This window comes from Phascolarctos cinereus, unplaced genomic scaffold (genome assembly GCF_003287225.1).
Source record: "Phascolarctos cinereus isolate Bilbo 61053 unplaced genomic scaffold, phaCin_HiC Scaffold_3;HRSCAF=262, whole genome shotgun sequence".
NCBI classification, from domain to species: domain Eukaryota; kingdom Metazoa; phylum Chordata; class Mammalia; order Diprotodontia; family Phascolarctidae; genus Phascolarctos; species Phascolarctos cinereus.
The window spans coordinates 254,129,144-254,142,700 of record NW_027555736.1 but is presented as its reverse complement, the minus strand read 5'-3'; the positions used below and the strand labels follow the sequence as shown (position 1 = coordinate 254,142,700).

General features: G+C 39.5%; 1 protein-coding gene across 2 annotated transcripts in view; it reads left to right on the top strand.

The window, feature by feature from the left end:
• The window catches only part of EAPP (E2F associated phosphoprotein), a 35,006-nt gene that overhangs the window by 20,906 nt on the left and 543 nt on the right, over positions 1-13,557 (top strand). For both annotated transcript variants that reach the window (XM_021004695.2, XM_021004694.2), the window contains exon 5: positions 24-134. In XM_021004695.2, the coding sequence (XP_020860354.1) occupies positions 24-134 (111 nt within the window). The remainder of the gene's footprint in view (positions 1-23; positions 135-13,557) is intronic.

Sequence of the window (13,557 nt, the reverse complement as noted above, 5' to 3'; positions counted from 1 at the left end):
TTTTTTCGCTTTTTCTGTAATAGATACCATTGTTTTGGAATGCAGCTCTCTCACCAACAACAGCCTGTTCCAAATAGTGATGCTGTCTTGAATTGCCCTGCCTGCATGACTACACTGTGTCTTGACTGCCAGAGGTAATGAATAAAGAGGAGGATGTTGGTGGATTTTATTTTAAGCAGAAATAAGCTTTATATTTGGGGGCAGCTAGGTGGCATAGTAGATAGAGTGCTGGGCCTAGAATCAGGAAGACCTGAGTTCAAATTTGGCTTTAGACACTAGTTGTATGACTCTAGTCAAATCACCTAACCCTGTTTGCCTCAATTTCTTCATCTGTAAAATGATCTAGAGAAGGGAATGGCAAACCACTCCAGTATCTTTGCTAAGAAAACCCCAAATGGGGTCATAAAGAGTTGAACATGACTGAAGCAACTGAACAACAAAAGAGCTTTCTATTTAGATTTCCGTAAATTCCTTGAGGACAGAGGCATTTTGTGCAAGCTCAGAAAATCTTTTAAAAATGTCATTAATAAATATTTTTTCTGTGTGACCTATATTTCTAAATGTATTGCTCTCTCTCCTATCCCTCCTCCCACCAATCCCTTATAACAAAAGCAAATATGAGTGACAGGAAAAAACAGTTCAATAAAACTATCCGGCATATCAAAAAAGTCTTAACATATGCAGTGTTTCCCCCTTCCTCAAAAGAAGCCAGGGGAAATGCCTTCTCAATATTTCGGGGGTCAAGCTTTGTCATTATAATTTTGCAGCATTCAATTTCAGTTGTTTTATTATTTTTTCCATTTATAGTTTATCACTGTATGTTGTTTTCCTGGTTCTGTTTGCTTTGTATCAGTTCACATAAATCTTTCCATGCTTCTTTCAACTGATCATATTGTTTCTTACAGCACATCAATATTCTATTACATTCCAATTCTTTTACCTTCATGTAGCACAACTTGCTTATTCTTTCCCTATTTGTGGTAGGAGCAGTACCTTAACCCCTCCCTCTATTCAGGTTAGGCTAGTGTTTTTCCTTAAAACATATTAAGACATTCTTCAAGACTTGGTTGGCTCAGAATATTGATATCACTTCCTCATGTAATATGTGGAGTATCATGGAGTACGAGGAGGCTAGCAGGACATTTCAGACAGGGAGAGACTTAGAGGTTTGACCAGTGGATCAAGATGGATGTAAAAGGAGCTTTGATCAGCTAAATTAATTAAAGGTTTCTTCAACACCTGCCCTTGTTTGAATATCTTTCTCCCGCTATGGCTAAGTAAATCTTCCTTTGTTAACTGTTAAATGAGCCACTCCAATTTACTTATTTTGTTTCATTATTGAACCTAACCTGGTTATGAGGTTGCCGACCTGAGACAGGACCGGCATATGGCAGTTGGAATAGTCTTGTAGGATTGGAACATAAATTGAGCTCTTGGAGTGGGCAGTGGGCCCTGTAGAAGAGGGCATTTATGCTTCTAGTGGTACTTTTGGTAATGCCAAAAGGCAGTGTCTTAGTATGAGGCACTCCCACTCCTGGGAAACTAGAGATTAAACTGTTTGGGGCCATTCAGTAAGAAGAGAACTATATGAGTATGCTTTTTATCCTTAAGAATTGTACCTTGAAGATAAATGCTGTAAACTGTTTTAGGCTCTCTAACTTTGTGGGTCTTCAAGCCTGTAAGCCTCTTCTAAGTTCTGCTAGGGGATACCTTCAGTACTCAGTTTACCTTCAAAGCAGCTTGGAGGGACTCAAGTTTTGGGGATGGAGAAAGAAGTGTTTTCTTCATTAGAAAAGGACAAATTCAGAAGAACTAGTGCTCAGGCCACAGCTAGGTGGTGCAATAGATAAAGTAGAGTGCCTGACCCAGAGTCAGGAAGACTCCTCTTCATGAAATCAGATCCAGCCTCAAACACTTACTAGCTGTTCATGACTGGACAAGTTACTTAATTCTGTTTGCTTCAGTTCGTCACCTGCAAAATGAGCTGGAGAAATGGCAAATCACTACAGTGTCTTTGCCAAGAAAACCCCCAACATGAATTTTGTTGTGATTCTTCGGTGCAAAGTATTGGGGGACGCACTTATCAGTACAATGCTAAAATCTATCCAGGAACCTAGATACATTTCTGGAGTTGGGGATGGAAGAAAGGAAGAAAACAAGCATCTATTAAGTGCCTACTATGTGCCAAGCACATTTATAAATATTATTTTATGCTGTTATCATACCCATTTTACAGTTGAAGATTCTGAGACAGAGATGTTAAATAACTTGCCCAGAATCACTGGATTTGAACTCGAATATTCCTGACTCCAGACTTAGACCTCTAGTCACTGCACCAACTAGCTGCCTCTTTGGATAGACAAATGTGTCAATTGCACCCCCCCTGTTGAATTAGCTGAGAGCAAGCAGAGTGCTGCGTAAGTTTTATAAGTTACCCTCTTATGCCTACGTAGTAGTTGACCCGGGCAAAATGGGCAGCAGGTTGAGATGAGAACTCTGGTGTTAGCAGACTGGATCAGCTCCTTATTTAGTAACAACAGCCCACTGGCAGAAAAGGTGGGGCACTACTGGCATGCTCACTGACCAAAAGGCAGGCCCACACTGCTGTTAATCCAATCTCTAGTAATCATGGTACAACTCCACCCCAAGAAGAGCTTGGAGGATAAAGGGGATGGGAAGGAACTTGGCTTTCTGATAGGGAGAAGTGAAATTGTCTAACTAGCCCCCACATAAGAAATGGGCCTGCTCTTTAGAGGATTCAGATTTTGTATTCCTCCTCTCATCCCAGGGAAGGGGGCGTTCCTGGCTGGGAACACTAAGTGGGTTGCAGATAGTTCTCCCTGATTTGTGAGGGTCAGTGATTATGACAGAAATGTCAGCATTTTTTCAGTAAGCCTTATCTTCCTAGTGCTGCTAATTATGGCCTTTTATACTGAGAGACCCACCGGGAACTGCATATATTTGGCATCACCCTCAAGATGGACATGATTATTTAGCCCCTGGACTCCATCCTTCTTGGTACTCTCGTAAATTCAGTCACTCCTTCAGGGAAACATTACATTTTTTTTGGTTATGTTTTTCTTTGAGTTTTTCCTAGCCCTAAAGTAATTTTAAGTGTCATTTAAGTCATAAAAGTAACTTAAGATGGGCCTCTAGAACAGAAGTGTCAAGCAGGAGGCCTCAAACACTATAATTGGGAAATACTTAGCAAAATAAATAAGAACACACCAGAAATAGGTAATATGTGGTTTTATAAGTCAGATATACAGCCTGCAGGGATCCTTGTGTACAGTTTAATAATCCTGTTTCTATTTGAATTTGACACCACTTTTCTAGAAGACCTAACAGATTTTGCCATCAAGGATGTGGTAGGAGCAATATTTTAACAACTCTCCATCCAAGTTAGGTTAATTTTTCCTTAAGCGTTATTAAGACATTTCCTGAGACTTGGTTGGCTGTGGGAACTAAGGACTTAGCTAAGCCTCATCCTTTGAGTACAAAACAACCAAGAGGACTGGGAGCAGTGTTGGGGGTAGAGGCTTCCAGGTTTAACTGGCTAAATCAACTGCAGATATCTAGAATGCCTTTCTTGTTGAATATCCTTTTGTTGTGGTTAGGTAAATCTGCTTGAATGACTTAAGAGTTTCATTTTGTTTCAGTACCAAATCTAAATTGATTACAGCTGAGGCCAGGACACCATTTGATGGGCATCTACTTTGTTTTCAGTTCTTTGATGCTCCACCAACAATGCATTAGTATCCCTGTCTTTTCTATAGTCCCTCTAACCTTGACTGTTAGCTTCTTTTGTGAATTTTGTGAGTACGAGGTAAAGCCTCAAGATTGTTTTGATTTATATTTCTCTTATAGCCAGTGATTTGGAGCATTTCATATGGTTTTTTGATAATTTGCAATTCTTCTTTAAAGAATTATTCACTCATGTCCTTGGACTATTCTCTGTTCTAGACATGACTTTTGGTCTTACATATTTGTTAGTTGCCTATATTATCAAAAATATCCCCGATATAAGTACTTTTCCCATTTGACTTGCTCCCTTATTCTAGTTGTATTAACTTTGTTCATACAAAAGCTTTTTGATTTTTTGTAATAAAAATTAATTTTTATATTTATAATTACCTCTTTCCCTTATTTATTACAAAAAGTTTTTGTTAATGATAATAATTGGTTAAAATTTGGGATTTTATTTTGGTAAATAATTACACTTACAATTACTTCAGCAGTTGGTATTTTTAAATTTCATTAATCAGATGGGGAAATATGAGTTTTTGTGATAGAGATATGGAAGTACTAAAATGTTCATTTAACCTACTGGTATTTTGTGGCATGAGATGATAACATTCTGTCATTACAAAACCATTCCTACCTTTTATAGACTCATGAACCCTTAGAGTTGAAATGCACCTCACATATCCTCTAGGTCAGCCGTTATTACAGTATCCAAAAAGTCTTCCAACTTATACTTGAAAAACTTTGCTTACTACCTTCAGAGACAGTCCATTCCATTTCTTCATAGCTTGAATTTTAGGAAATTTTTCCTAATTTTAAGTCAGAACTGCCCTAGTTCTGTGGTTCTGGGGTGAGGCAAAACAAGCCTAATTTCCAGTCCACTTGACAGACCCTTTGAGATTTGGAGATAGCTATTAAGTGTCTTTCTAGATCCAGGGTTCCTTTTTTTTTTTTCTAAATAAATTTTTATTGATGTTTCTTTTTTTTTATATCATGATAGTTTTCCCCAGTATCCTTTCTTTTTCCCCTCCCAGAGAGCCATCTCATATAACAAATACTATTTTGTGTGTGGTAAAACCTATGTGTCTCTTTCAAAATGATGTTTTCAAATTTATAAAATCAGCTCTGCCCTTCTCCAACATTTTATTCTGTGGATTATTGAGAGCTTTTGTTGTAGCTCTCTGTAAATCTGGATAACAATTGTACCTAAGAGGTTTTTCCCTCCTCCTGCTTCTTTTGAGGCCATTTTAATCAGATCAACAAACAGACAGTTTAGTCATTTTTTAATTGCTTTTTCTCTGAACAAAGATCTGTTTTTACTTCCACCTCCTTCCCTAACCCCAATTGAAAAAGAAAAACAAAAACATGTATACATAGTCATGCAAAATATATTTCCACCTTCATCATGCCCAAAAGACAGTACCTTTCTCCCAGCCTGTTAAATGTTTCTGAACAAAAGCACATCATAACTGTATTTTACATCATGGGCTATGAGTCAAACCCTATACTCTAACACTTATCTTTTACAAAAAAAATTAACGTTTTTCAATTAACAATAAAATCTATTTTCCTCCCTACATTGCGGGGGGGGGGGAGGAAAATCCCTTTTAACAAATATGCATATTCAAACAGAACAAATTCCCACATTGACTGCATCTGGAAAATATGTTTTAACTTTGCACCCTGAGTCTATCACCTCTGTCAGGAGGACTAACACAGACTTTAGTCAGTTGTTAAGGTCTTCCTTCACCTTCAGTTGGCAGTAATGATGAAAAAACTTACTGTCCCCATCTAAGTACTTCTATTTCCCACTTAGTAAGGCTCCAATCATTTTGACTACATTTGATGATATATATATATATATATATATATATATATATATATATATATATATATATAATATATATATCTCAATCATTCTTTCTATATTTCCTTTGCTATCTAGCTTCAAAAGATCTGGGCAGTTTTCATTAATTTACTAAAATACAGTGGTGAGGCTTTTAAATTTAAAAAAAAAAATTTTTCAGTCAGCAAAAATCTTCTCTTCCTGCAACCCCTACCCTGACCACCATTGTGCATGAAAGAAAAACAAAACCTGTATATGTAAGAAACATATACAGTCAAGCAAAACAAATTTCTGCATTGGCCATGTTAAAAAAAATTATATTTCATTCTGCATTCTGAGTCCATCACCTCTCTATCAGGAAGTGTTTTATCATTATGCCTTTGGAATCAGGTTGTTCTTTAGACTGCTCAAGAGTTTTTTCTTTTTTCAGAGGTGTTCATCTTTGCCATATTGATATCATTGTATAAATTCTTCTCTTGGTTTTGTTTACTTTGTATCTGTCTGTTAACTGAGATCTTCTCAGGCTTCTTAGAAACCACCATTCTTACAGAGCATTAGTATTCCATCACATTTATAAACCATAACTTGTTCAGACATTCCTCAATTAATGAACACCCCCTCTGATTCCTATTCTTTGCTGCCTCAAAAAGTTATAAATATTTTTGTACATCCTTAGAGTTTATTTTGCTTAGGAATAATCCTTCCTGTAATCTACTTTCCCTCTAGTTCTTTCCCCCTTTCCCACCTGTTTCTCTATTGAGTGAAATGTATTTCTGTACCAACTGTGTGTGTTTGTGTGTGAGATAATTTTCGCTAATCTTCCTTTCCCTGCTCCCTCCCACGTCCCTTTCCATTTTTCTTAAGATCATCAAGATATAAGTCATTTTCAGATCTTCTAACTAGACTCCCTCTTTGACCCTGATGATGATAGGGTTCAGAAGGGGCAAATACATAATTTCTTCATGTTTGAATATAAGTGGTTCTTGTTTAGTCGTTTATGATTATTCATTCATGTTTACCTTTTTATGTGTCTCTTGTGTTTGAACTTTAAAGTATCTTCACAACTCAGGTCTTTTCATTGGGAATGAATGGAAGCCCTCCATTTCATCAAAGGTCCATTTCCCCCCCTCCTTCCTCCTTTATGATTATATTCAGTTTTATTGGATAAGTTATTCTTGGCTATAAGCCTATATATCCTTTGCCTTCTGGAATATGGTATTCCTATTTTTTTGCTTCTCTATTATAGAGGAGTGTGTGATCATGGCTCCTCAGTAGCTGAATATTTTCTTTCTGGCTGCTTGAAGTATTTTTTCTTTGACCTGAATCTCCACAATTTGCATTTAATTGTAATGTCCCTGGGAGTTTTCATTTGGCTCTTTCTTAAAGGAGATAACCAGTGGATTCTATTTCTACTTTGCTCTCTGATGCTAGTTGTCATTCAGAATTTTGATGTCTAGGTCCTTTTGGGCATGGCATTCAGGTAGTCCTGCAATTCTTAAATTTTTTTCCTCCTCAGTCTTTTTTTCAAGTCAGTTATGTTTGCTGTGAGATCATTTATATTTTCTTCTGGTTTTTTTTAGCCTGTTGACTTTTTTTGTGTGTGTAAAAAGAGTTTAGTAGCTAAATGTGCCATGATGTGTTCAGAGGATAGTATATAAATTACAGTATGTGAAACATCCACTTTGGTTTAGGCAAAACAAAACACACATCTTTTAGAGAAACATCTTTTAAAAAACCTCACTATCCCCAGTACATATTTTCTGTTTCAGATTTCTAAGTGAAGGGATTATAGGTCCCTTCCTTCATACTGAGGTAGGTGATGGGCTTGAAGAACACAGGAAAAAAAAATGTACCTGCCTGCTCCATGCTTAATTCCCACCTCCTAACCTGCAGTCAAAGCTCTTCCCCCTTGACACTCATTTTTTTGTTGTTGTTTTGTTTTGGTTTTGGTTTTCAGCATTCACTTCCACAAGATTTTGAGTTCCAGATTTTCTCCTTATCTCATCCCTCTCCCCACCCCAAGATAGCATGCATTCTGTATACTCCTTCCCCTAATCTGCCCTCCCTTCTATCTCACCCTCCCTTTTATCCCCTTCCCCTTCTATTTTCCTGTAGGGCAGGATAGATTTCTATACCCCATTTACTGTATTTCTTGTTTCCCAGTTGCATGTGAAAACAATTTTTTTTTAATATGTCTTAAACTTTGGGTTCCAAATTTTCTCCCTTCCTCCCTCCCCATCCACCCTCATTGAAAAGGCAAGCAACTCGATACAGGTTATGCATGTGTAGTAATGCAGAACACTTCTGTAATAGTCATTTTGTAAAAAACTAAGTATATTTCCCTTCACCCTATCCTGCCCATTTATTCTGTTCTCTCTTTTGACCCTGTCCCTCCTCAGAAGTATTTGCGTCTGATTACTCCCTCCCCCAGTCTGTCCTTCCCTCTGTCATCCTCCTGCTCTCTTGTCCCCTTCCTCCCTCCCTGTTTTCTGTAGGGTAAGGTAGATTTCCATACCCAATTGAGTGTGTATGTTATTCTCTTCTTAAGCTAAATCTGATGAGAATAAGATTCATTCATTCCCTCTCACCTTCCCCCTGTTTTCCCTCCACTGTAAAAAGCCTTTTGTTTTCTGGTTTATGTGAGATAATTTACCCCATTCTACCTGTCCCTTTCTTCTTCTTTCAGTATAATCCTCTCTCACCCCTTAATTTTATTCTCCAGATATCACCCCTTCATCTTCAACTCATGCTGTGCCCTCTATCTATCTATCTATATATACATACATATAATTTTTACCCTCCAACTACCCTAATACTGACAAAGGTCTCATGACTTAAAAACATCTTTCCATCTAGGAATGTAAACAGTTCAACCTTAATAAGTCTGTTATGATTTCTCTTTCCTGTTTACCTCTTCATGTTTCACTTAAGTCTTGTACTTGAAAGTCACATTTTCTATTCAGCTCTGGTCTCTTCATCAAGAATGCTTGAAAGTCTTCTGTTTCACTGAATGACCATTTTTTCCCCTGAAGGATTATACTCAGTTTTTCTGGGTAGGTGATTCTTGGTTGTAATTCTATCTCCTTTGCCCTCTGGAATATTATATTCCATGCCCTCTGGTCCCTTAATGTAGAAGCTGCTAAATCTTGTGTTGTCCTGATTGTGTTTCCACCATACCTGAATTGTTTCTTTCTGGCTGCTTGCAATATTTTCTCCTTCACCTGGGAACTCTGGAATTTGGCTACAGTATTCCTAGGAGTTTTCCTTTGGGGCTCTCTTTCAGGAGGAGATCAATGGATTCTTTCCATTTCTGTTTTGCCCTCTGGTTCTAATATATCAGGGCAGTTTTCCTTGATAATTTCTTGAAAGAGGATGTCTAGGTTCTTTTTTTGATCATGGTTTCAGATAGTCCAATAATTTTTAAATTCTCTCTCCTGGATCTATTTTCCAGGTCAGTTGTTTTTTCAGTGAGATATTTCACATTGTCTTTTATTTTTTCATTCTTTTGTATTAGTTTTACAGTGTCTTGATTTCTCATAAAGTCACTAGCTTCCAATTGCTCCATTCTAATTTTTAAGGAAGCATTTTCTTCAGTAGGCTTTTGGACTTCCTTTTCCATTTGGCCAGTTTTACTTTTTAGGGCATTCTTCTCCTCATTGGCTTTTTGGACCTCTTTTGCCATTTGAGTTAGGCTATTTTTTAAGGTGTTATTTTCTTCAGTATTTTTTTGGGTCTCCTTTAGCAAGCTGTTGACTTGTTTTTCATGATTTTCTTGCATCACTCTCAGTTTTTCCTCTACTTCTCTTACTTTTCAAGATCCTTTTTGAGCTCTTCCATGAGACCAATTCATATTTTTCTTGGAGGCTTTGGATATAGGAGCTTTGACTTTGTTGTCTTCTTCTGGTTGTATGTTTTGATCTTCTTTCTTACCAACGAAAGATTCTGTTGTCTGATTCTTTTTTTTTGCGCCTTTGTTTGCTCATGATCCCAGCCAATTACTTGAGTTTTAAACTCTTTGTTAAGGTAGGGGTCTGCTTCCAGTGTGGAGAATTCACTATCCCAAGCTTTGGGTGTTTTGTGCAGCTGTTTTCAGAGATACTTCTAGGGACCTGTAAACTTTCAGTTCTTCCAAGGTGGTATGAGCAAGGGTGAGGTGTTTACTTCTTTCCTGTCCTATGCCCCGGTCTGTGAGTGACCACAAGCACTGTTTTCTGTCTTAGAACTGTGAGGAGGATTCTCTTTATAGCCACTACAGCTACACCATGCTAGTGCTTCTCCTTACCCCAGGACCACCACCTAGAACTGTGACCCAGATCTAAGCATGGGCAAAGCAAGAGAATCCTGCACCAGCAGAGAGATCCCTGCAATCCCCCTCTAATCAGCCACTGGATTCCCCCTCATTCTGTGGGCTGGAAGCAGCCGCTGCCCTGGGGCCAAGCTCAGGGACTGGGGCTGGGACCACGCTTCTGTCTCTCACCAAAGACACAGACTTTTCCCACTGACCTTCTAAGTTGTCTTTGGCATTTGTGGGTTGAGAAGTCTGGAAACTGCCACAGCTGCCCACAATTCAGTCCTCTGAGGCCTGCTCCAGGTTTGCAGAGGCCTGCCTTCCCTGAGCTCCCATGCCAAACTGCACTTAACTTTCCCGGCCCAGCACAATATACCTTTCCCATCAGCCATATAGGCTGTCTTGGGCTGGAAATTTGTTTCACTCTGTATTTTCGTGGGTTCTGCTGCTTCAGAATTTGTTTAGAGCCATTTTTTATAGGTATTTGGAGGGGTTTGGGGGGGAGCTCAAGCAAGTCGCTGCTTTTACTCCGCCATCTTGGTTCCCAGTCATTAAGGAGTTTTTGATGCTCATTTCTTATTCAACACTTTATCTAAGATTGTTCTTGATTGTGTTCAGGAAGCCTGCGATATTAAGGTAGCGCTCCTTTAGCTTCATATTACTTAGACCATAGAAGAAGCCTTGAGATCCTTAGTCATAACTTCACACTATCCTGTCTCGGCACATATCTTTTCCAGTCTGTAAATTTGATTAAGTCCTGATTACTGCCCAGCTTCTCTCAATGCTGTAATCTTGTCCAAGCAAAGATGCTGGCAATAGGATTAGTGCTGGTGAGTTGGCTGTTCTGGTGTTCTCAGTAATAGCAGGTGACAGTTCCATGAGTAGTCTCTAAGTCGGTGGTCTTTCCATCTAGGCAGACCAGCACTGAAGTCATTGGGTCAGGGGAACCAAAGCCCTGGGCTCAGTTATCAGGGACCATCATATGGTGACATCATAATTCTTACCAGTCCAGGCAAAATTACCTGAAGACTTCTGCATCTCCGGGGGCGGGGGGGGGAGATTGTACAGTCCACGTTCCTTTATACCACTACCATCCTTTGGAGTAAACACTATCTTGAAAGTGCCCTCATTCTGTGTAGATTTATTGTAATAAAGTTGATGACCTTGTACTGGTCACCATTCACATCCCTTCTAGTGTGCATTGTGCTTGGTTCAGCCACGGACTAGACTGGGGGTGTGGCGTCTTCACTAAATCAGTATTGCCCTGGTAGATTATGTGTCTGGTCATGATGCGGGAGCCCTAGTTAGTGTATGTGAGCTGTACATCCGCAGAGGGCAGGATGAGCTTTTCTCCTGATGAACTGCCACATGATATTCATTAGCTCACCTCCATTCATCTCCAAAACAGACTTCTCCACTTTGATCCATTTGCCTTCACTTGTTACACTGTGGCTGCCTAAGCCAAAGCCCTATGGGTTTCTGCTCAGGACTGAAGGGAAGTTCTGCCAGAGTTGTGCATGACCTCTAGCTAACCAACTATCTCTAGTAGACAGAGCGATAAGAAGTCTGTTTCTTTTTGTCCCATGGAGTCATTGCTTTTTTTTGATCCATTCAAATTTTCAGGAAGTTTTTTGTTTGGGCATGGTTTTTGTACTTCTTGCGCCAAGCTATTGATTCCCTTTCCAGTTCTTTCTTCTGTAGCTCTCATTGATTTTCTTTTTCTTTGTTTTTCTTGCAGTGTTCTCATTTCATTTATAAAAACATTTAAAAACTTTTAAAAAAACATTCTTGCTTCATCTCTTCTTGGAATTAGAATTGAATCTGTGCCCAAGATGTTTTCCTTTGAGGCTTTGCTTGTGGATGTTGTGGAGTCTTTCTCTCCATCTGATTTGCATATTAAGTAACCTTTTTGTCAGAATAACTTTTTTTGTTTGTTTATTCTTCCAGCTTACTTCTTGAATTTGGACTTGATGTTAGAGCTAGGGTCTGCATACTTCTGGAAGGAATTTCTGGACTGATCCTTTTACTTCTTTCTTGAGCCACTGAGCGTTGTGTTATTCTGGGATCTCAGGGACAGCCCAGGCTGGAGACTTGGCAAGGTTTCAGTGCTCCCAGAGTGCTCTGATGTAGAAACCCACTGTTGTTCTTTTGGTCCACTAAGCCATTTCTGAGAAGGAGCTGTCAGATGACCACTAAGTACGATAGTAGTAGCAGTGTGAAGGGGCCTGTCAGGTCTAGATTACAGTAAAGAGAAGACTACAGTAGGCCTAACTTTGTTTCAGTTCTCACTCATATCAGTGCTTATCTGCTGTGATCTAAATATGGCATTCCACTCCCCCTTCACTCTGCCGTCCTCCCCCATGCTGAGACATTTTGCTTCCCACCTGCCATGCTAGCAGCAAGCATTTCCAGAGGCCTGAATGCTACTTTCAGTGTTCCACTATTGTGGGGCAGGAGCACTGCTATAGGTGTTGTCACTGGTGGGGGCTGAGCTCTCTCCCTTTACACCCCGTGCTGGGACCCTCTTATTCGACGTTAAGCCATATACCTCTCCCCCCAACCCCCACCCACCCATCCTCTGACCAGTTACCAAGGCTGCTAATGTCACAAGTAAGGATGTCATTGTCACTGGCCAATATGTTGATGAGGTCAGGAGTGGTCCTAGACCTTGAGTTCCTCCTGCAGCCCTTGTTCAGAGTCTAATGTTGGCAATCCCTTCTGCTACCAGTCAGCCATGCTATGGGACTCAGGAGCTACTGATGTCTGAAACTGACAAGGCTGCTACCATTTGTTGAGAACGTACATCTCAGGGTTGTCTGCCTGTATGTCAGGAAAAGAGAAAAGGCAAAAGAGTTGACTGGGACATATGCTCTACCTCCTTTTTCAAAGTAGTTCTTATTTCTGCCAGAGTGGAGGAGATCACCAGGGGCCTAATCTCCTAAAAGACCCCTAACCTATCTCTCAGGAGGGAGTGAGGAGAGACAGGGAGAGAGAAGTGGGAGAATAGGGAAAATGGAGAGAGACAGACTAATGAGATAAGGGGAGAGACAGAAAGACACAGGGAGACACTGAGCAACAGACTGGTTGGAAGGGAGTTAGAGACCAGAGGGAAGGGGAGCATCAGAGTGATTGACTAGGAGACAGTCTGACTGGAAGTGATGGGGAGAGGGAGAAACAGACAGAGACACTGACTGGGAGGTTGTGGGGGAAGAGGTAGACTTACTAGAAGGGCACTAAAAAGGCCGAGGTTGGAAAAAAATCAGCAATTCACATATTTTTTGGAATAAAATATATTATCAAATTTCATCCTCATTACCCTTTCAGTTAGGTGGATACTATTTTTATCCCCATTTTACAAATGTGGAAACTGAGGCTCAGAGAAGTTATGTGCTTTGCTCAGGCTTACACACTAGTAAATATTTAAGGAAGGATTTTTATCTAGGTCTATTTGGATCCAAACCTAGCACTAAATCTACCATGTCACATTCTCTACTCATCTGTAAAGGGATAGTATTAATAATTGTATTATTTACCTGATAGGGTTGTCATAACACTCAAATGACATAATGTTTGTAAGGTACTTTGCAAAGTGCATCATAAATGTCAGTCGGAGTTTTGGTGAGAAGTTGATACTAGTGTCACCAAGATTTCTCCTGTTTTAGATAAACATATTTATAAC